A 22,618-nucleotide genomic window follows, 5' to 3' on the forward strand; every position below is an offset into this window, starting at 1 on the left:
ACTTTTTTCCTACCAGCTGAACTCATTTGAGCAGCTGTGCATCAACTACACCAATGAGAAGCTGCAGCAGCTCTTCAACCACACCATGTTCATCCTGGAGCAAGAGGAGTACCAGAGGGAGGGCATCGAGTGGAGCTTCATCGACTTCGGCCTCGACCTGCAGCCCTGCATCGACCTCATCGAGAGACCGGTCAGTGTGCTTGTGTGCATGTATGACAGCGTGTCTGCTTTTAAATACACGGTTATTCACTAAATATATCTCCTCAGAATAACCCCCCTGGCATTCTCGCGCTGCTGGATGAGGAGTGCTGGTTTCCCAAGGCCACTGACAAGACGTTTGTAGACAAAGTGCTGCAGGAGCTGGGCACACATAGCAAGTTTCAGAAGCCACGTCAACTCAAGGACAAAGCTGACTTCTGCATCATCCACTATGCAGGAAGGGTACGTATATCAGGCTTGGAAGACAAAAATCAAAACGAAAGCAATTATCTTTGTTTCCTTTATAGCTTTAAATCCTTCTGCGAGCTCTGTGCATTCCTTATCCAACGACTTTGTTGCTTTTCTCTGTGGCAGAGACTTGTGGTGGCGTAGTTTAACCAGGTCACTGCGTTAAAACAATAGCGCTGTTGTTGTGCTGCTGCCGCTGCTGCTGCTGCTGCTGGAACCAAACATCTGGTTCACATTGGTGTGAGATTGAGTGCCTGATGCCTTGCGGTTGCATAACTGAGATGTGAACTTTCACCTTTGTGTGGTATTCTGCCATCTGTATGGAAAAAATGATCCTCCGCGGCATTCCAAAGGAGGCGCTTGACATCTGATATCACAGCTACACTGATGCGTGGAATACTGTTTACCTGCTTCTTTTTCTGAATTGCACATGTTTTTACAAGCTCATTGAAGACCACCAGTCAGCTTAACATTAGTCCTTATGAGAAACGGGTGAAAAATGTGGATTCGGATAAATATTTCACATCCAGCTCACAAAACTGGATCCAACATTAAATCTGAACTTAGGCAAACAAATCCTCTGTGACAGAGTGATACCGAAGAGGAAAATAAGTACAAACATAGCAAGTTTGCTTTTCCTGGATTCTGATTAAACCCATATGCGGCTCTTACATTCTTCATGTTAGGTTGCCGGCCGTGTAATTTGCTTGTTATGTTCCACTCTCGTCCAGCACTGTTCGTAGTATGTCACATTTTTGAAAAACACATACAGGTCATTATCCTGTTTCAGACACTTAATCCAACCCAACTGTGCCGCCGCGATTCTTCACTGTGCCGCCAGTCAAATATAATATCCAACTGTGAATCTCATCATATACAGTATTATATCAGTTTGTGGTTTGAAATGGACTCACACAGCACATCTGGTGCTGCCTGTAAGTTAAAACAACGGCTGCGTGGTATTTGGAAACAGGGCCAGACCTAGCTGTCACTTAAGACAGGTGAAGCAACAGAGCAGAGGCAGTTAATCAGAGCCTGAAAACCATTCCTCTGAGAGTGGATTTTGAAAGCCTTTTTATTATTTATACAGTTACACTGCCGTATAAGATAAAAGACAGGAAAGAGAATGAATGGCCTATAGCCAAATTTGCATAAATAAAGCCTGATTTGATGCTTAGCTGTTTTTCCTGTGTGGGTTTTAGGTGGAGGTCACAGCCCTCATGGTATTCACATCTTTGATTTTTGTTTTTTTTACACATATAAAAACACATGAAAGCATTTTTTGTGCTTAAGCAATGCCGATCACTGTTTTTGCTTAGGTGGACTATAAAGCTGATGAATGGCTTATGAAGAACATGGATCCTCTGAATGACAATGTAGCCACGCTGTTGCACCAGTCAACTGACAAGTTTGTGGCCGAGCTCTGGAAAGACGGTAAGTCATTTAGAAGTTTGTGCTGGCCTGAAAAAGCCCATTGAGTCTTCACCTGTACAAAGTGTATTTATATGTATTTCTCTGTTCTCAGCACCACTTCAGACAGACATTACACACCATAAGTTCCAATGTGACATGCTATAACTGAGTGAATGTCATATTTCATGGAGGGAAATATACTTCCTCTCCTCTCACGCTTTCTCTCAGAGCTAGAGGTGTGTTTTATGGTTTCACTAATGGGGGAAAGGCTTTGCCAGCAGAAACATTAAGTGTAAGTGAGTTAAACCACAGCCAGTACACTCAGTCGAATGAGCTGAATGACATTTGGTGCTAAAACTGCAAATTATACCAGTAAATACCTTGTTAGTGTTTCAGGTGCTAACTGTGGCCCTTAACATTATTGTTCAGATTTTGTGGAAGTAACAATCTGATTAATGAGAAGTTTAATAACATGGTAATAACACTGATATTTACTCTTCTGTCTTCTTTAATAACAGCTAATCAGTGCTGTGAAAGCGTGTGTGTGTGTGTGTGTGTGTGTGTGTGTGTGTGTGTGTGTGTGTGTGTGTGTGTGTGTGTGTGTGTGTGTGTGTGTGTGTGTGTGTGTGTGTTGCATGCTTGCTGTCTTTCTTTTTCTCTCTCACTGTCCTGTCTTCTGTCTGTGCCTCTGTTGCTGTAGACATTCAGACGTTTCAGAGAGCCTCTTTCTATGACAATGTGTCTGGGCTCCATGAAGCTCCAGGTGAATGATAGTAACACTTAACCTTTGTAAACCACTGGCTGCTTCTCATGCTCTGCACTGGCGGTCTCATTGGTTTCCTGTCCTGTCATGACTGCACTGTGCACCTGTCCAAAAAGTTCTCCTCCAGCTTTGCATGGCTTTAAAACCTCTCATACGTATTTCTATTGATGCTGGTGGTTTACTGCCACTCTTAATACTCTGACATCTATTGTTTGTGAAGTCTTATTTTACAAATTGTGAAAATCTCAGACACTAAATGCCTGATCAGCTGGTTCCATTTTAAAGTTGATTCAGGCTCTAGTGTACCAAATGAAGGATTTAAAAAAAATGCTCACTGAATTAATGGGCTGCACACTCAGAATTAGGGTCAACACTTCAAAAGGAAAAATAACTACATCCTATCAATCCTTATTACTCACAGAATGCTGTGATTAACAATCTACCGTTTAACAAAAAAGTGTTTAGTTTACTTAGACATTAAGCAGATATGATTAAAAAAAAAACTAACAAGAAATAGCTCTTCAACATGAGGGTGATGTTTTTTTTGTTGTGATGACGTGTGTGAATCTGACTGAAGCTTTTGTAAAATGACAAGATTCAGTTCAGTTCATTTTATTCTTATGAAGCCAGATCACACTCACCTTAAGTTGCTTTATATTGTAAAGTGAAGACCCTAAAATAACACAGACAGAGAAAACGCCAAACCCAACGACCCCCTTTGAGTAAGCGCTCGGCGACAGTGGGAGGCATAAACAGACTTTTAACAGGAAGAAACTTCCAGCAGAACCAGGCTTAGGGAAGGGCAGCGATTTGCTGTGACCGGTTAGGGGTGACGAAGAAAGGGAGAAAAGGATTAATAATAACTAATGATTAAATGCAGAGAGGCTTATAAAAGAAACAGCCACAAGTAAGCCATCATCCTGAGAACAAAGTGATGTTTTATAAAAATTCATGAATTTGTGTCTTTGTGGCGAAATCTTTTTTTGTTTCATTTTGTTTGTTTACATTTTGAATATGATTTCTAGCACTGATAATTCCTCTGGCGATGTTTATCTTTATATCACAGTTTGTAAACATGTGAACGAAGATGTTTAAACGGGGTCTGTTTCTGAAGTTTTATGCAACTTTTGGTGATCATGTGCACAGTGATAAACATCTGACAATAGTTCCACACTGTCAATCCTCTAAGCTGTGCTTTAATCTAAAAGCAGAGTGAAGAACAGAAACTGCTAGTAAGTAACTACAGATGTAAGAAAATGTTTCTTAAAAATCTGCTTTGCAAATGTCTTATGCAGAAGGAAGTGTGTGTGGGATTCATCCAAAGGAAATATTGTGTAGCCTTTATGAGCACCTCGCTCTTTCTGTTTATTATATGGAATTTCCCTTTATTAGATGACATCAGAGTGCCACCACATATTTAAATTTTGGTTTACTAAACCACCGAGCAAACCCAGAGCAAGAAATGTGATTGCATATTGATTCATTTTGGCCAAATTAACAGAAAAAAATTACAGAAAATTATAAAAGACATTCATATCTAGATCTTACCCGACAGAAAAAAAGGAATAGCGATCCTAGTTTTTCTTATTCCCTACCACACCCCCATTTTTTAGCTATATTTTCATGTGTGTACGGCTTTTAGAAGATCATCTGAAGTACATTACTGCTGCTTTGTGGACTTAAATCCATTAGATCTTGCTTTAAAAGCATTTAAGAGTAAAAGACAATTAAGTAGTGTGCTAGCTGAGATGGTCATCACTCACAGCTGGTCTGGTAACAGTGTTGTCTGTCTTCATGCTGTATTATAAAAACAGAAAAGAGCAAACCCAGCTGAGTTGAACACGTCAGCCATTATTGGCAGCGTCTCCTGATAAACATTCACATTAGTTTTAAAATACACATGAAAGAATTTGCCGGCTTTTCTCTTTTCTTTTATGTAAATAGCAGATCATATCAATCATATCTGCATCTGTGGATTCCTCCTTTAATCTAGTTATCTGTAATCCTCTTCAACTAATTTTTCTTTACCAGTTGACCGGATAGTGGGACTGGACCAGGTTGCGGGCATGAATGAGACGGCGTTTGGTGCTGCCTACAAGACCAAGAAGGGCATGTTTCGCACCGTGGGGCAGCTGTACAAGGAGCAACTGTCTAAGCTCATGGCCACACTGAGGAACACCAACCCCAACTTTGTCCGCTGCATCATCCCCAACCATGAAAAAAGGGTCAGTTTTAAAATATAACCATCAGCAAAATTGGGAGTTCGTCACTACCAACAAATGTGCAAATTCTGTGGGGAATTTTAAATGTCTTCACTTATTTATGCTTGCACTGAGATGAGAAACATTTGTACTGATCATCGTGAGTACAGGCAAGAAGCACTGATGCTTTTGGCTGAGAGGAGGACACGTGCACTGCAGTGTCATGGAAACAGATCTCATTTAACCCAAATTTAAAAAAAAAAAAAAATGCTATTTATACAGAAGCTTTACATAATATTTTTCATGCTCTCATGTTTCTTTGTTGATCTCATTATTTTTCCTCTTCCTGCTTTGCCAGGCTGGTAAACTGGACCCCCACCTGGTTCTGGACCAGCTGAGGTGTAATGGTGTGCTTGAGGGGATCCGTATCTGCAGACAGGGCTTCCCCAACCGCATCGTCTTCCAGGAGTTCAGACAAAGGTCATTTTTTAATCAGTGTCTCAGTTTATCACCTTAATCTGTTCCTACTAAGGTTTGGAATAAGCTAAATGGAATCCATCCCAGCTGTCACTGGGTCAGAGGTGGGGTACATGCTGAACTGGTTGCCATTCTGTTATAGGGCTAATACAGAGAGACAGAAAGCTATAAAATAGTGTGATTTACATGTTAAAATAAACACTCACTGGACATTTTATCAGGCACAGCTTGTTAGTAATGAGCGGGACCACTTTTTGTCTTCAGAACAGCCTTAATTCTTCATCAAGGTGCTGGAAACATCTGTATTGACATGATAGTATCGCACAGCTGCAGATTTGTCAGCTGCACATCCATGAGGTGCATCTCCAGTTCCACCACATCCAAAAGATGCTCTACTGGACTGAGATCTGGTGACTGTGGATGGCTCAGCTCAAATAAGTCTGGTTATTCTTGGGCTGATTAAGTATTTGCATTAACGAGAAGTTGAACAGATGTAACTAAAAAAAGGGATTCATGTGAGCAGTTTCTACCTGACAGGAAACAAAGGACTCGGTCCTGTCTTTCATTCTGTTTTATATAATATTAGCAGGACATTTTGTCACTCAGTGATGGTGCTTGTTTCTTTCTTTTAACAAGGTATGAGATCCTCACTCCTAACGCCATTCCCAAGGGCTTCATGGATGGCAAGCAGGCCTGTGAGAGAATGGTAAGGACCCGTCCAAACTCCTGTGATTTATCTTTACATGGAGCAGTCTAAGAAGTAAAGGTCACCTTGTTATTAAAATGATTATAAATAAATCATGAATAGACAACAGTATTATTTCCGTTTCAACCACATCTTCACCTCATCTCCCTCTAAATGGTAGATTCAAGCCCTAGAGCTGGATGGCAACCTTTTCCGAATTGGCCAGAGTAAGATCTTCTTCAGGGCCGGAGTCCTCGCTCACTTAGAGGAAGAGAGGGACCTGAAAATCACAGACATCATCATTTACTTCCAGGCTGTTTGTCGAGGATATCTGGCACGCAAGTAAGTAGAAACAGAGTTGTTTCTATATATTTGATCACAAAAATCTCACTGTTGTCTCTCTTTTCTTCTCGGTTTTCTTCAGGGCCTTCGCTAAGAAACAGCAGCAGCTCAGTGCGCTAAAGGTTCTCCAGAGAAACTGTGCTGCTTACTTAAAGCTGCGTCACTGGCAGTGGTGGAGACTCTTCACTAAGGTGTGTAATTGTCATTTCTCAGTGCTGATAATTATTAAGAGTTTGTAGTAGTCAGTGTTGTGCAAAAGCAGAGTCCCTCTGGTTTTGCTGCTACTGTTCGTTTGTACCCACAGGTGAAGCCCCTGCTGCAGGTGACCAGGCAGGAAGAGGAGTTGCAGGCTAAGGATGAAGAGCTGGTCAAAGTGAAGGAGAAGCAGATGAAGGTGGAGGGAGAGCTGGTGGAGATGGAGAGAAAACATCAGCAGGTTGGTTACAACTAAAGCAATAACATCAGGTGTTCGCTTTAATGTTGAACTCTCTAAGGTGCACAGTCGACACATTAACATTATCGATGTGTAGCTAATGGAAGAGAAGAACATCTTAGCCGAGCAGCTGCAAGCGGAGACAGAGCTGTTCGCAGAGGCCGAGGAGATGAGAGCTCGTCTCGCTTCCAAAAAACAAGAGCTGGAGGAGATCCTCCACGACCTGGAGTCCAGGCTGGAGGAAGAAGAAGAGCGGAGCCAAGAGCTGCAGAACGAGAAGAAAAAGATGCAGTCCCATATCCAGGTATGCCTTCAGGGCATTAATGCAAGGAGAAATATATTATTTGTCTCTCAATTACTTATGTAACAGCAGGGAATGTTAAAAAAAACAAGTATATTCTAAAATATAACTGACTTACTCAGTGCAAAATATGTTTGCTCATTATGTTTGTTGCTGTGCGTAGGACCTGGAAGAACAGTTGGATGAGGAGGAGGCTGCCAGGCAGAAGCTGCAGCTGGAGAAAGTGACGGCTGAAGCTAAAATGAAGAAATACGAAGAGGACATTTTGCTGCTGGAGGACCAGAACTCCAAGTTCCTCAAGGTGAGAGGAAGATGCCTCTAAAAGGGTGGATGCATTCATGTTTGAGTTGGAAAGTTAGCTGTGCATTAAGGGGTCTGTCTCTTTTCATTTTTAGGAAAAGAAGCTGCTTGAGGACAGAATCAATGAGGTGACCTCGATGCTAGCTGAAGAGGAAGAGAAGGCCAAGAACCTGGGCAAGGTCAAAAACAAGCAGGAAATGATGATGGTCGACCTGGAGGGTAAACAAGTGAACCATAGCATCTGTAGAATAGCAAACTATCACTTCTACAGCACGGTTGTTAAAAGAACCGTCTTATATTAAATCGATGTTTTATTGTGTTTTATAATCAGAGAGGCTGAAAAAAGAGGAGAAGACCCGGCAGGAGCTAGAGAAGGCTAAGAGGAAGCTGGATGGGGAGACGTCTGACTTCCAGGACCAGATATCAGAGCTGCAGTCACAGATAGAAGAACTTAAAATGCAGCTGAGCAAGAAGGACGATGAGCAGCAGATGATGCAGGCGAGGTAGGAGATGGTAGCCTGACTACGGAGGAGAATGAGAACAGACTGAGCTAAATATGGGCTTCAGAGTCATAGAAATTCTAAAGTGATTAGAGCAGGAGTGAGATAAGTGTTGCATAGCATTACGAAGCAGTCAGCGCACTGGAAACATTCACACCAGCCATTTTATATGGAGCGTTTTATTAGACTCCCAACACTGCAGACCGGTGTACAACAGTGGTCTTATTGTTAGAGTTCACTTTTTGTTGCTCTGCTTGGTGACCTGGCGCCGGCTGATATTTACTACGTGACTCTCACAGCACAGGAATGTGTTTGGAGTGTGCGATTGTTATTTGTGAGGTATTACTGGTCATTTATAAGTGTGAGATCATACTACATTCATCCATTTCTTTTATTTGGAATCAACAGTGATCCTGCCTCTGCTGCCACCCACTGGACCAATGGTTTCATTACATGCACGGCATTTTTGGAGAAGCAAATCTGAATAAGCACTGAAACTATTATTCAAGTCTAAACCGTCTTACATTCAACCAATGGTTTTTCTGCTTTATAATTAGACGGGCTGAAGGAAGAAGAGAGGAAATGACTGAAAAAGTTTCTAGTGCTTATTTTTAGTGGAACATTGAGGTTGTCCTATATCTCCAAAGGCATTGTGGTTTTATATTATAGACACTTTAATACTTTGATTTCAGGAGCGAGGAAGAAGTCAGCCATAAGAACAATGCTCTGAAGCAGATTCGGGAGCTGCAGGCGCAGCTGTCTGAGCTGCAGGAGGACCTCGAGTCCGAAAAACAGGCCAGGAACAAGGCTGAGAAACTCAAGAGGGACTTGAGTGAAGAGCTTGAGGCCCTGAAGACTGAACTGGAGGACACCCTCGACACAACTGCAGCCCAGCAGGAGCTTAGGTACTGTATGCTTCATTTCTCATCCATATTTTAAAGAGTGGTGCATTTGGGAGAGCTTGTTATGTTCTCTGTAGGACCAAGCGTGAACAGGAGGTTGCAGAGCTGAAGAAAGCCATCGAGGAGGAGACTAAAAACCATGAGGCTCAGATCCAGGAGATGCGACAGAGGCATGCCACAGCCCTAGAAGAGCTGTCCGAACAGCTGGAACAGGCAAAGAGGGTAACTGACCTTTTTCCAATCAGCAGATTCACAAGTTACTATAGGCTCTACCCAGTCATTTAATACTAATGTTTATTATGGATTATACGTAGTTCAAGGCTAACCTGGAAAAGACCAAACAGAGCCAAGAGACTGCCAACAAGGAGTTGGCCAGCGAGGTGAAGAGTCTGCAGCAGGCAAAGCAAGAGTCCGAACACAAGAGGAAGAAGCTGGAGGCTCAGCTGCAAGAATTCATGGCCAGGGTCACTGAAGGAGAGAGGTCTAAGGGAGAGCTGGCTGAGCGCTCACACAAACTGCAGGTGAGGTGGTGGTGGGGGTGAAACTGGTTTAAGGTACCAGAGCAGAGGAAAAACACATTTTTATTAAATTTGCTAGCTTATCAAAAATATCTGGATTCTTCTAGAAGTAAAATCCTCTTGTTCATGTACACAAGCTTAAAGTAAATGAACTGGCTCTTCTGTAGTGCTTTCTATCTATCATTCACGCTCCGAAGGATACTTTGGCATATAGACTCGAGTAGCCAGGGATCGAACCACCAACCTTAGGTTTTTTAACCTTTTTCATTGTAGTGTAACTTTTTTACTGTTCAGTTCTATTTCTTTGTGTGACTCTTTGTCTTTTCTCTTGACGATAAGTCGACGTTGTAAGAATTCTTTTGTAGCTGTTTAGTCTTTACTTCGGACAGCAGCTGCTTCATTTAATGAGTTTATATTAGTACACACTGATTGCTAAAGGACAGATTCTTGAAAAACTGTAAATATAAGCTCACAGACATGTTGTTTCACCACTTGTCATTTTTGTATTCAAATGTGTTGGACTAAAGCAGATAATCTGGTTTAAAATCTTCACACAGACTGAGCTGGACAATGTGTCTACCATGCTGGAAGATGCAGAGAGGAAGGGGATCAAGTTGGCCAAAGATGTCGCTGGGCTAGAGAGTCAACTGCAAGACACACAGGTAGCGTAAAGTTAACTGTGATATTAAAGGGAACCTCCTATGCTCATTCCCAGCTCAGTATTTCTATTCTATTTCTATTCTTATTCAAGTACAAAATGCTTCTTTGTCTTATACTGGGCCTTGGTGAACCCCCTTATAACTTTTCCAGTGCCTCCATTACAGTGTATATGCACACTGTAATGGGTCCTCTTTTAGCCTCAAAACCATTTAAGTGAAACTGTTCTTTTAAAATAACTGTATCCATATTCATTGTTATTAGGAGCTACTCCAGGAGGAGACCCGCCAGAAACTGAACCTCAGCAGTCGAATTCGCCAGCTGGAAGAGGAGAAAAACACTCTGCAGGAGCAGCAGGAGGAGGATGAGGAGGCACGCAAGAATCTGGAGAAACAGATGTTTACCTTACAGGCTCAGGTAGGACATGATTTCTGCTGTAGGAAACAATGTTTAAGTAATGTGACTGTCCTTTAAATAAGTTTCTTTTCTGTGGTGCAGCTGTCAGAGAGCAAGAAGAAGCTTGAAGACGATGTCGGAACAATCGAAGGCCTGGAGGAGACGAAAAAGAAGCTGCAGAAGGACCTGGAACTGGCCAACCAGCGTCTGGAAGAGAAGACGATCGCTTTTGAAAAGATGGAGAAGACCAAGACTCGTCTGCAGCAGGAGCTCGATGATCTAACTGTGGACTTGGACCACCAGAGACAGATCGTCTCCAACTTGGAGAAGAAACAGAAGAAGTTTGACCAGGTGAGAACATGTCAGTGGACTCAATTTCAAGCCAGTTTGTTGTACATACATTATTTTGTTTTAAAGGTAAGACAGTATAGATGTTATCACTAATTAATTTTCTGTTTCTTAAAATAACAACTCGGTTCTCTTGATAGATGCTGGCTGAGGAGAAGAGCATCTCGGCTCGTTACGCTGAGGAGCGTGACCGTGCTGAAGCTGAGGCCAGAGAGAAGGAGACCAAAGCTTTGTCCATGGCCAGAGCCCTGGACGAGGCACTGGAAGCCAAAGAGGAGCTGGAGAGGATTAACAAGCAGCTCCGCGCTGAAATGGAAGATTTGATGAGCTCAAAGGACGACGTGGGCAAGAATGTGAGCGGCACAGTGTTCGAACAGCGTTTTAGAAGGGGACCTTTTAAGTTTGCATCCACGTGTTTCTTCTTTTTTTTCATTCACCCCTCTTCCTTCTCTTTTTCATAACTCACACACATATCAGGTCCATGAGCTGGAGAAGTCAAAGCGCACGCTGGAGCAGCAGCTGGAGGAGATGAAGACTCAGCTGGAGGAGCTGGAGGACGAGCTGCAGGCCACAGAGGACGCCAAGCTGCGCCTGGAGGTCAACATGCAGGCCATGAAGGCCCAGTATGAGAGAGACCTGCAGGGCCGGGACGACCAGAATGATGAGAAGAAGAGAGCACTGGTCAAGCAGGTGCAAATCAAATCTAATTGTGTTGCGTTGGTTCGTTCCCCATAATTTCCACACTAATGACTTGTGATGCCTCCTTCCAGGTGCGAGAGATGGAGGCGGAGTTGGAGGATGAGAGGAAGCAGAGAGCTTTGGCTGTGGCTGCTAGAAAGAAGCTGGAGATGGACCTGAAGGATATAGAGGGTCACATAGAAGGAGCCAACAAGGCTCGAGACGAAGCCATCAAACAGCTGCGCAAGTTACAGGTGCAGATTTTATTCACGTGTTTGCATCAGACGAATTTTTATGCTTTATTCTCCAGTCATGCCTTGTTTTTGTTTCCTTCAGGCCCAAATGAAAGACTACCAGAGGGAGCTGGAAGACACCCGAGCTTCCAGGGACGATATTTTTGCCCTATCCAAGGAAAACGAGAAGAAGCTCAAGAGCCTGGAGGCAGAGATTGTACAGCTACATGAGGTCAGGACAGTCTGAAGCTCAGACGTTTTGTGATGTTTGTTGCTATGCAGGGTGTCGGTGATTCAGTTAGCAGCAGTTATACATTCAAGAGTCCCTCTTCATGTTCGATGAAGTGCTGATAGACTGTTTTTTCTGCTCTGCAGGACTTAGCAGCGTCTGAGAGGGGACGACGCCACGCAGAGCAGGAGCGCGATGAGCTGCAAGATGAAATCTCAAACAGCACCTCTGGGAAGTAAGTTCACCTGCTCTAGGAAATGACATTACTAGAAAAATTAAAAAGTCAAAACAAATGATTCTCAAAAACCAAAATAATAATTTACAGAAAAACTAAAATGACCCCGACAGTCGTATTTTAGCTGCTCTGTTCATCGAGGACGTCTGATTTTTCTCGTTGTGTCAGGGCCGCTCTGATGGATGAGAAGAGAAGGCTGGAGGCTCGCATCGCCCAGCTGGAGGAGGAGCTGGAAGAGGAGCAGGGCAACATGGAGCTACTCAATGACCGCTTCAGAAAGACAACCATGCAGGTTTGGTGTCATACCGCAATGTCAGTATGAGCGTATTCAGTGTCTTTAATCATCCAAGTGTTCATTGGACTAAAACGTTTACTGAGCTGCAAGAAGCTGTAAGAATGTAAGAAAGGATGGATGGGCCCTTGTTTCATTTCAGAGGTGTATTAGTTTTATGATAACATTGCCTTGAGTTGACTGCAGCTTTTTAAGTAAATGTCAAAAGCCAACAAATCCATGTGAAACCAAAGACGGACAGATGTCATCTCCAAATGAGGGGGGGTCAACCTCAGTCTGGCAGCACTGATGAGGAGGGCAGGTTTTTACCCATCTCGGCTATCAGAGAGGAACCATAACCTGTGTTGTGCACCATCCCTGTCCACTTGGATTCTCTCTGTTTCTCCAATGACGATTTTTTTTTTTTACTCCACCTTTCTCGCCCTCCCTCAGGTGGACACTCTGACTACAGAGCTGAGCGCAGAGCGCAGCACAGCCCAGAAAAGCGAAAATGCACGCCAGCAACTGGAGCGTCAAAACAAGGAGCTGCGGGCCAAGCTGGGCGAGCTGGAGGGTTCTGTGAAGAACAGGTTCAAGGCCTCCATCACTGCCCTGGAGGCCAAAATAGCACAGCTGGAGGAACAGCTGGAGCAGGAGGCAAGGTAGGACTTTACTACACCGCTCTTCTTGCTCTAGCTAATGAACAAAACTGGTCAGAGAACTTTACACATGGAACATCTTCTCCACTCAAGGGAGCGAGCGGCAGCCAACAAGATCGTCAGAAGGACCGAGAAGAAGCTAAAAGAAGTCTGCATGCAGGTGGAGGATGAGCGTCGCCATGCTGACCAGTTTAAAGAGCAAGTATGTCTACTGCTGCTGTAAATAAGCTGCATTTATCACTGCACGTGTTCTCAGCTTCAGTTTAACAGCAGTTCTATGTCTCGCGTCTCCGTGTGTGTGAAGGTGGAAAAGGCCAACTCCCGTATGAAGCAGCTGAAGCGGCAGCTGGAGGAGGCTGAAGAGGAGGCCACAAGGGCCAACGCTTCACGTAGGAAGCTGCAGAGAGAGCTGGATGACGCCACCGAGGCCAGCGAGGGCCTGAGCCGTGAGGTCCACACTCTCAAGAACCGCCTCAGGTACAGAGGAGAGGGAGAAAGTGGCTTGATCTTTTGTTTTTAAGAAAGCTACATTGTTACTCTAACCATTTATCGCTAACAGCAGCAGACATTTTCCATTTTAATTTGTGTCTTCCTGTTTTTTCCCTCCTCTCTGCTCCTCTCCCTCCTACAGGCGTGGTGGCCCCATCACCTTCTCCTCCAGTCGCTCAGGCAGACGTCCGCTGCAGGTCGAGGGAACTTCTTCTTTGGACCTCCTGTCCGACGACGAGCTGGAAAACAAGATCACTGACAACAATGCCAATGAGACCCCGGCGCCACAAACGGAGTAGAAGAAAAGCCTTTGCCCTCCCTCAGTCAGCCCTAACAGACACAGCAGGACTCTCACAGCTTAAATAGGGACCCTCTTCTCACCCCTCTGGCCACTTTAGCACATAAAGTCCAAAACATCCCCAGTTTGAGTAGATTTCCCTCTTCAAACCACAGGCAGCATGACCTAAGCCATCCTGACTTTCCTTTTCAACCTTAGCAGACACCAGCAGTTGGGCCCCCAACGCTCTCACCACCGCCCCACTAAAGACTGTAAGAAGCGCCTTACAACTCCGGCTCTGTGCTCGGCTCCTCTAGTTCCCACAAAAGTTAGAAATAAGTTCCCTTTTTGATCGAGGTCAGCTCATATTTCAGTGAGCACACACACGTGTCTGTCTGGGTGATGATTTTCTTCTGCTGGACCACCGTTTAGCTGTTCAGAATGCTTCCAAATGCTAAAACGATAGCACTGCAATATTTGAAAGGAGCACATCATAATGAAAACAGATGCTATTTTTTTCACCACTCTACAATACATGCACCATGTGACTCAGTTTAGTTATATTAGTTATGAACTGGAACTGATATTGTTTGCTTTTCCAGTCCTATGCTAGGATTGTTTGCTTGCGTATGAGTATAAAATGTGAGTGTAAGCTGCTTCGTTGCATTGGTTTCTCTTACATTCGACAGTAGGTCAGTGTTGACTTGTAATTATTTGGCGTGAGCGCTAAATCGCACTCATGTCCTCTCGCTTCATTCTTCTTCTTCTTCTGTGCCTTTTTCGCTCTCTTTAAACTCTAAACCCATTTATGCCACATATACTGTTCATATATTGAACCATGCTTAATTTCATGAAGGTATTTTCATAAAGCAAAAATCATAAATTTACATTTGTAACGGATTATATTAGTGGAAACCTGATTTTCTTTGGCGTGTACGTCCTCCTGCAGCGTGTATGTTGCCACGATGATTGATATGTCAGCCGTGTGGGGTTCTTTGTAGATGGGTGCTATGACTTTTCTTATCAGTAACTTTTATACTTTTTGAGTTATTAAGAGTTAAAAACAATCCAATAGACATCAACTGTATTTATATCTCTGCTATTGTATACGAGACAAACTCCATTCATATTTCAAAATGCTCAGTATTGCACATTGCTCAACTGTACCTTTGCTCATGACACGTACAGTTTATGAGTCTTTAGAAGTTCTATAATGCATTAAAGTCTATGGAGCCCAATACTCTCCTGGTTTCCTCAGCAGTCACTGATGTTTTTGTCTATTTTTTGTCTTTTGACTAAAGAGCATTTAGCTGAACTCAAACCAGAGATGCTGCAGATGTCTTCTTCAACGCCAGAGGCATCAAGCTTTATTAGTTTGGGAGTCACATATAGCCCAGGAAAATAACTGCATAATAACTAATAACACATCCACGTTTTTACTTTACAGCTAATATAAAAACGAGAAGATTTAGGATGAACAGCTTTAGATGTCTCAAGAAAAAAAAGTATTTGTCCGTTTTTCACCCTCAGTGTTGTCAAGAACCGTGCCAGCGTGTTTCCTCAGTTTAACCAATTCACTTGTTTTGGGGAAGACAGCCTGTGAGTGTTGAGTGTTACAAAATACAATCATGAACCAGTTCAAAGGTCAGATAAAAAGGGTGAATGCCAACGGAGATAACAGAGTTTAACAGAACCAAAATGTATCTACATTTTTAAGAAAAAGAAAAAAGAAGAACATCATGTGGTGAGTGTGTGAATGCTAGTTTGTAGTGACGGATCCTTAAAAAGAGAAAATCAAAACCAGAACAAACCCATACACACCTGTCTGCTGGGATCTGTTAACACAAAACCAGAAAGACAAAGAAGGTAAAGTATGATGAATGTCCTCAGTAGTTTGTGACTGTGAAAGCCAAAATGGACCCTTTGGTGGAGCGCTTCTAACACTTCAGCAGCCCAGCAGAAGGTTTTATAAAATTGTCTTGCTGATCTTTCCCCTTTACACCTTTTTTGTAACCACTCCAGCCCTAGAAGGTAATTTAATGTCTGTCTGTCTTTCTGTGCACAGAAACCAAACTGCAAACAGCAACGGTGTCCAGTAAGTTTACTCCAGTGCTGTACCTTAGCAGTGTTTAAAGGGGATCCATTATGTTCTCACTTATTTTGTTTTGGGGCTCTAATATAGTAGCTTAGTAGTTCAACATAATCTTTATTTATCCCACACTGGGGGATCATCCTCTGTGTGAAACAAGTTCCTCCCGCTTTCAAGCCAACTTTGTTCTGATTGGCTGCCCCTTGATCATGAACATTTGAACAAACGTGTGTGGACCATCCAATGCCAGGCATTTGGTGCCATTCCAGAGCAGCCTTCTCCCTCAGACGAGCTGGGACATTTCACCTCTAAACATTTTTAGGTGATTCAATCAAAAGCCCAAACATAAAATTATGGAGTGTTGGGAAGCACTTACATACAGTGCTTCCCTTTTTATCCAAAACACACAGTGGAGTCTCTGTGTGCGTGTGTGTGTTCAGTGAGAGAGGAGATAAAGTGCCTGTAATGCGCCGAGTTGTGGAAACAACTTCTGTAATCCTTCATCATGTGACTCATAGTAATAATCACTCCATAATGAAGAGAGCTGTCCGCCGTGCAGCAGGTGAGACGCACACAGAGAGACGCAGAGCTGCTTCAGCAGTCACTCCGCAAACCTTAACGGACTTACACGTCAACACCTTCCGGTAAGTATCGCTCACAGCCTGGTTGTTGCTTTGGAAAGTGTTCAAGTGATGGGTGACAGATGTTTGTTTCGTTATAATCTGCTTCTTATCAGACTTGACCGCACTGGATAGTTTGATCAAATGCAATAAAAGCACTTAAGCAAACTTTTGCCACCTGCAGCTGCTCCAGGGGCATCATGGCTCCCTGTAAACAAGCCAAGAAAAAAAAGCCAGCAGTGGTGATTCAGTGAGTCATCAGTCATTGTCTGTCGGTTTTAATGGTAAATACCAACAATGGCTTCTGTTGATTACAGGGTTCGGAAAAAGGCTCTACACTGTTGTGACCCTTTTTTTTTTCATTCATTCATTCATTGACAGCCAAAATATTCAAATGCAAATCAGCCTGTGAATCACAGCCGGGAGATCTGTTCTATAAATACGGATCCAAACCCCCCTGTTGTCCTCGCAGGGCCCGACAGAGGTGATCCTGCGAAGCAGGAAGGAGAGCAGGAGAGCGCAGAAACTCTTTTTCGGGGAGGAGAGCGCAGTGTCGTAGAATGTCAGTTGTGGGCGCGCAGCCTTTCATCAAGCCAATGCAGTCCCCACCTTCAGTTTCGCCCGGTATCCAAAGGAGACACACGCTTCCCGCGAGTGAAGTCCGACCGCTCAACACGCAAGATGCCATAAGCGTCTTTGAAATCGAGCGAGAGGGTAAGTGATCCTTCCTGTGGGTCTTATGCTGACGCAGAAATCCGCTCAGACCTTTGCTGAGTGTGAATAATGATTTTGTTATTATAATCACATTAAAGTGTGGTTTAATGTGGGGATTCGATTTATTTAACGAAGTCACGTGATGCACTTTCTCTTGGTGTATGAACTAAAGATGTCGTGATTGCTCCACAGTCGATTAATTGATGGATTTGGTCCGTCTAAATGTGTGCGTAAAAGTTGTGCCAAACCGCTACTGCGCACGGGCCACCAATCTCTCTCTCTCTCGCTCTCACTCGCTCTCTCTCTCTCTCTCTCTCTCAGCATTTATCTCAGTGTCAGGTGAGTGCCCCCTCCACCTGGATGAAGTACGTCACTTCCTCACACTGTGCCCAGAGCTATCCATGGGCTGGTTTGAGGAGGGTCGGCTGGTGGCTTTTATCATCGGCTCTCTGTGGGACCAGGACAGACTCACCACAGTAAGATATCCTGCATTTTCTCTCTCTCTCCGTCCTTTCACAGTTAAAAATAACCACTAATTATTAAACCTCCCCTTTCCGCTCCACTTTAGGATGCGCTGACGCTCCACAAGCCCTGCGGCTCCACCGTGCACATCCACGTCTTGGCTGTCCACCGCACTTTCAGGCAGCAGGGCAAAGGTCCCATCCTCATGTGGCGTTACCTGCAGTATCTCCGCTGCCTGCCCAACGTGCGCCGAGCGGTGCTGATGTGCGAAGACTTCCTCATCCCCTTCTACCGCAAGTCGGGCTTCAAGGTGCTGGGGCGATGCGCCATCACCGTGGCCAACCTGACCTTCACCGAAATGTGGTACCCAATCAGCGGCCACGCATACATGCGCCGCAACAGCGAAGCGATCCGCTTCCCTCAGCACCCTCTGACTGTGCCCCTGACAAAGACTGACGAACGCGTTGATGTATGAAGTGCTTACTGAGGGCCGAGCAGGCTGTCTCTAATCTAAGAGGAAGGAATTCAGTGTTGTTCTCTGTAGCATCTTTCAGGGTTTGTCTCAAGTTTCCAGCCGTTTCTCTGATTTATTGGACTTTTGATCCCATGTGAAATGATTTTAATATGTATAATAAAACAAAGGATGTATACTGTACTGTGACGTGTTATAAATATGCGAGAAGAGTCAAGTAGTGAGTAACTGGAGTTAAATGTCGCATTTGTGGTAGATTTTGCGCTTGGGTGTAAAGCTGTCTCCTGCTCAGCACCTTCCTGGGCTTCCTACAACTGTGGTCTGACGTCAGTAAACCGGGCTTTAGCAGCTCAGTCACAGCTCCACCATCCTCCAGCTCCTCCTCAGATCCATTAGGGGGCATTAGCTATTGTAAACGCCAGGGGGGATTAGTTAACCCGTAGGACCAATGACCTTTACCTAAAGAAGCACAAACAGAGTAGGTTGGAGTTAGTTGTGATGACAGTTTGACAAATCATGTAATTTTTTAAGTTCTTTTCTGTTACAGTGTTTCAATAAAATGTTTTATACTGTTTTTTAAGATGAAAACGTTTCGTTTTTAATGTAATTTGTACTCTCAGACATTTCATATTCCCTTTGCCGTAAGATTGCACTAACCATAGCCTACACAAGCACCCACTGTCTTTAGCTGTCCCTGCACTCCACGCTGTAGACAGTGTGCTGTGCAGGTGAAGCTGTAATCCATGACACAGTCACCGACTCAGGTGTAATCCCCTAACGTACCAGGACGAGCTGCTCCCACCCCTCTGAAGGACAAACCTGGTAGTGGTCACCTCAGAAATGACCCAGAACTGTCACATCAACACTACCGCAGAGTGGAAGTCTGAATGTAAGCTCATTTATGAATATATATTAAAATGATATGGGGAGAATAATCATCACAGGTTTAAAATTGCTCTCTCTTTGATGTGAGAGACAAACTGGATTCTATCTTTACACTTTGTGCCTTAAAGATCAGGTACTTATTTAGACCCCCGTATTTTCTATGTCATGAAGGCCACATTTTGATCTCTGGTGATTTGGCACTTCCCTGTAATGGTCCAAAAATGATGATTATGGTCCAAAAGTAAGGAATTTGAATCTGCACCTGTAGCCACTAAACACAGAGATTTAAACTCGTCAGAAATGTAAATAAAACTTTAAAACCATTTAAATATAATCCAACCATTTTCTTCCACTTACCCAGCTCTAGTCTGTCCCAGCTGTCAGTGTGTAAGTATGTAAGTATGTGCATACAGTAGTTTTGTGAAGTATGAAGACATAATGATGCAAGACTCAGACTGTGAAAAATCAGTCAGTGCGTCTCATCTGATCACCTTAGGATCAGCTGTTTTTTGTTTGTTTTTAATAATAACTTATTAAATAATAACTATTATATTGAATAAAGGTGCACAACATTTTTCTTTTCTTCCAGCAGTTTTGAGCTCTGAGGGATACTTTGAACCAGCCAATGAGGACACGGCACTGAAGTATTACAGGAATTGGATGTTACTAAAGTTACTAACAGGCACATGCCGCCTTGTGCCCAAAGGACATTGTGACAAACTGTGATGAGAGCATCCACCGACCCTGCCTTTAAGCTACCTTTACAAGCGTTACAAAAACGTCTCTACTGGAAATTGTTTAGACACAAGAAGGACTCATAGTTAGAAAATAAGTATCATATCAAAATGTAAACAGGAGGCCTGCTATGACTTGTTTTGACCAGCCACTGGTAGCATTTTTCTTACTGTAAGTCACAGACATTAAACTGGTGCAGTTTTTCTATTAATCAAAACATGAGATGAAAATTTGAAAAAAAAATAGTTGCAAATAAATGTAAAACTGATTGGGGTGCAGTTATACACCCAATAGTCTCCATTTGGTACACCTGATCAGCTGTGCGTTAATGCAAATATCTGATCAGCCAATCACATTGCAGCATTTCAGTGCATTTAGGCGTGTAGACATGAACGAGGTGACCTGCTGAAGTTCAAACTGAGCATCTGAGTGAGAATGAACTGGGATTTAAGTAGCTTTGAAGGTGGCATGGTTGCTGGTGCCAGACAGGCTGGTCTGAGTGTTTCAGAAACTGCTCATTTTCCCACACAGCCATCTGTAGGCTTTACAGAAAATGGTCTGAAGAAGAGAAAACATCCAGTGAGCGATAGTGTTCTGGCCGAAAGGTGATGGTAAGCCAACTCACTTCCTGATTTATTACAACCACAGAAGAGCATTTCTGAATGCACATTGAACATGGAACTGCAGAAGAGCACACTGCGTGGTGCTTGTGTCAGCTAAACAGGAAACTAAGGCTACAATTAGTACGAGCTCACCAAATTGGACAATAGAAGAAGTTTTATTAGCTAGAATCGGTTAAACGTTGCCTGATCTGATGAGTCTCCGTTTCTTCTGTGACATTCAGATAGTGGGTGTCAGAATTTGGCATAAACATGGATCCATCCTGCCTGGTATCAACAGTTCAAGCTGATGCTGCTGGTGTAAAGGTGTGGGGGGGATATTTTCTTGGTTAACCATGGGTCTCGTAGCACCAAATGAGCATCATTTAGACATCACACCTATTGTTGCTGACCATGTTCATTCCTGTATGACCGTAGTGTACCCACCCTCTGATGTCCCCCTCAGATTCAAGCCATCTACCTTGTTGAATCTGGGCCACAAAGAATTAAAGCAGTTCTGAAGGTAAAAGGCGGTCCGAGCAAAAGCCACCTACCTAATAAAGCAGCTGGTAAATGTATGTTTATGCCATGAAAGTTATGTCTCTCTCTTTTACTGTATAAAAATGTTCTCTTCAAATATGATTTTTTTTCCAGGAAACTGAACTATTTCAATTTTTGACTCATTTTTAAAATCTTGTTGTAGACTTTGGGAAGGATGATTGCATTAAAGATTTTTTCACATTCTTTCAGTTACATTTTCCTCTTCTAGCAGAAATCTGCAGAGTGAAGTTGGCTCGCAGCAATATTGTCTTATGGCTGATTCCAGCCAGCTGGCACCTTTGCACATTTTGCTCGATGGGAGTTTCTTCCTCCTGGCAGAACGTTTTATTTTAGTCTTGTGATACTGAGGTCTTCATAAGGACATGCATGCTGTTTATTTAAGGATTTGTCAGTGTGTGGAGGACTGTGATGACAACTCATGGTTTGCAGCTTTATATTTAAATGCTTTCAGTAATGATCAATTTCAAGTAGCAACAATAGACCGAAAATTTGCTGCCTATATTTATTTAAAGAGTGCAAATACGGGACGGGCTGCCTGAATGAGAGTGCTCTAAATAGTAGCTGATATGTTGCTGGCATGATTGCAGGGCAGGCATATGTGAGGCTTTGCCGTCTTCATTCACAGAGTCCAAATCAATTCAGAGACTCATTGTCAATGTTTAACCGATAGCGCCGCAGTCTAGAATTATAACGGCAATAATCAAACAAAACAAAGAGGAGCTTCCAATTATCGCATACGTCACTCGGGCAATAATCGGTGAGTCCAAAGAGGCCACTTTTGCTGCTACACACTAGTGATGCTGCCATATTCTGCATCATTCAGCAGGCTTTTTAATGGGCAGGCGGTTATTAGACACGCATTATGGGGTTAGACACAAAAACATCTGAAATCCACAATTTAACTCCAATTGTCACTTTGAAAAAAATGAGAATTTACATCATCACGTGAGCCAACTACATTAAGTGAGATGACCCAACCCAATCAGGCAACATCCTTCATCCCCCCGGCTTTGGACACAGAGTGGGGCTACTGCAGTCTCCAGACAGGCTCATGTGCAATAATCCCACAAAGTCCTTACAGTCACCGGGTAATCTGGCAGGCAGACATCCCAGCATGGAGGCCACACATTCCCAACAACCGTTTTCTGTCACCACCGCAGTGTTAGACCATAACCAATATCACAATTTAATCACATGCGTAAGACAAATCAGCTTCTGCACGCTCCTTTGCTCATCGGCCTGCAGACAAGAAGGCGTGCACGTCGCTGGACCAGTCTGTTATTAGACCCACGCCTCATCGTGTTCGACCTTGTTAACCTTAACGCACTACGGTGCTCTTATGTGATTCATGTTTAATCTGTATCCTTAATCCACCATTTCCAAACATATGACTCGCTGGGGTTGGCAGCCTTGTACAGCTATTTTCATGAGAGGGGTATTTGTAGTTGCAACACACGCGTGACTGTCTTATGAAGAACACTGTTTCTGGAAACGCGCGATCCCTCATATTAATAATGAAAACCAGGAGTCCATGGTCATCACGGACTGTATATAAAACATGGACAAAGCTGCACAAACTAAAAAGTGAAGGCAGTAGAACTAGAAAAGTGGCTTGAACCTGCAATGTCCAGCAGGGGGCAACAAATGCAGCTGCATAAAGTTGTACAGAAGTCTTCTTTATGACCTGAGTAAACGCTTTCCAAATGAGTTTATAGGTTCTATTGCTA

General features: G+C 43.4%; 2 protein-coding genes across 5 annotated transcripts in view; both read left to right on the top strand.

Annotated features, from left to right (window-relative positions):
• The window catches only part of LOC116327140 (myosin-10), a 59,692-nt gene extending 44,674 nt beyond the window's left edge, over window positions 1–15,018 (top strand). For 3 of the 4 annotated variants that reach the window (XM_039610950.1, XM_039610949.1, XM_039610951.1), the window contains 29 exons: window positions 17–190; window positions 268–441; window positions 1,767–1,881; window positions 4,655–4,848; window positions 5,183–5,304; window positions 5,938–6,007; window positions 6,168–6,328; window positions 6,411–6,519; window positions 6,633–6,764; window positions 6,859–7,065; window positions 7,226–7,363; window positions 7,458–7,581; window positions 7,694–7,865; window positions 8,555–8,767; window positions 8,842–8,986; window positions 9,079–9,285; window positions 9,840–9,944; window positions 10,204–10,356; window positions 10,438–10,686; window positions 10,824–11,036; window positions 11,161–11,373; window positions 11,454–11,615; window positions 11,698–11,826; window positions 11,970–12,058; window positions 12,227–12,350; window positions 12,783–12,991; window positions 13,082–13,190; window positions 13,293–13,465; window positions 13,620–13,776. In XM_039610950.1, the coding sequence (XP_039466884.1) occupies window positions 17–190; window positions 268–441; window positions 1,767–1,881; window positions 4,655–4,848; window positions 5,183–5,304; window positions 5,938–6,007; window positions 6,168–6,328; window positions 6,411–6,519; window positions 6,633–6,764; window positions 6,859–7,065; window positions 7,226–7,363; window positions 7,458–7,581; window positions 7,694–7,865; window positions 8,555–8,767; window positions 8,842–8,986; window positions 9,079–9,285; window positions 9,840–9,944; window positions 10,204–10,356; window positions 10,438–10,686; window positions 10,824–11,036; window positions 11,161–11,373; window positions 11,454–11,615; window positions 11,698–11,826; window positions 11,970–12,058; window positions 12,227–12,350; window positions 12,783–12,991; window positions 13,082–13,190; window positions 13,293–13,465; window positions 13,620–13,776 (4,542 nt within the window). Of the gene's footprint in view, window positions 1–16; window positions 191–267; window positions 442–1,766; window positions 1,882–4,654; window positions 4,849–5,182; window positions 5,305–5,937; window positions 6,008–6,167; window positions 6,329–6,410; window positions 6,520–6,632; window positions 6,765–6,858; window positions 7,066–7,225; window positions 7,364–7,457; window positions 7,582–7,693; window positions 7,866–8,554; window positions 8,768–8,841; window positions 8,987–9,078; window positions 9,286–9,839; window positions 9,945–10,203; window positions 10,357–10,437; window positions 10,687–10,823; window positions 11,037–11,160; window positions 11,374–11,453; window positions 11,616–11,697; window positions 11,827–11,969; window positions 12,059–12,226; window positions 12,351–12,782; window positions 12,992–13,081; window positions 13,191–13,292; window positions 13,466–13,619 lie in introns of all 4 variants that reach the window. The other variant, XM_039610948.1, reaches the window with a different exon arrangement.
• A 1,002-nt stretch (window positions 15,019–16,020) lies between these two features.
• LOC116327149 (serotonin N-acetyltransferase-like) lies at window positions 16,021–18,619 on the top strand. The gene is made up of 4 exons (XM_031748651.2): window positions 16,021–16,487; window positions 16,936–17,177; window positions 17,499–17,653; window positions 17,746–18,619. The coding sequence occupies exons 2-4, from the start codon at window positions 17,024–17,026 to the stop codon at window positions 18,112–18,114; spliced, it is 678 nt and encodes a 225-aa protein (XP_031604511.1). The 5' UTR covers window positions 16,021–16,487; window positions 16,936–17,023; the 3' UTR covers window positions 18,115–18,619.
• Window positions 18,620–22,618: the final 3,999 nt, after the last annotated feature.

This window comes from Oreochromis aureus, linkage group 4 (genome assembly GCF_013358895.1).
Source record: "Oreochromis aureus strain Israel breed Guangdong linkage group 4, ZZ_aureus, whole genome shotgun sequence".
Lineage (NCBI taxonomy): Eukaryota > Metazoa > Chordata > Actinopteri > Cichliformes > Cichlidae > Oreochromis > Oreochromis aureus.

Coding starts and splice junctions, on each gene's coding strand:
- LOC116327149 (XM_031748651.2), top strand. CDS start 17,024: ATGTCAGTTGTGGGCGCGCAGCCTTTCATCAAGCCAATGCAGTCCCCA. Junction 17,178..17,498: donor CTTTGAAATCGAGCGAGAGG/GTAAGTGATCCT, acceptor TCTCTCTCTCAG/CATTTATCTCAGTGTCAGGT. Junction 17,654..17,745: donor ACCAGGACAGACTCACCACA/GTAAGATATCCT, acceptor GCTCCACTTTAG/GATGCGCTGACGCTCCACAA.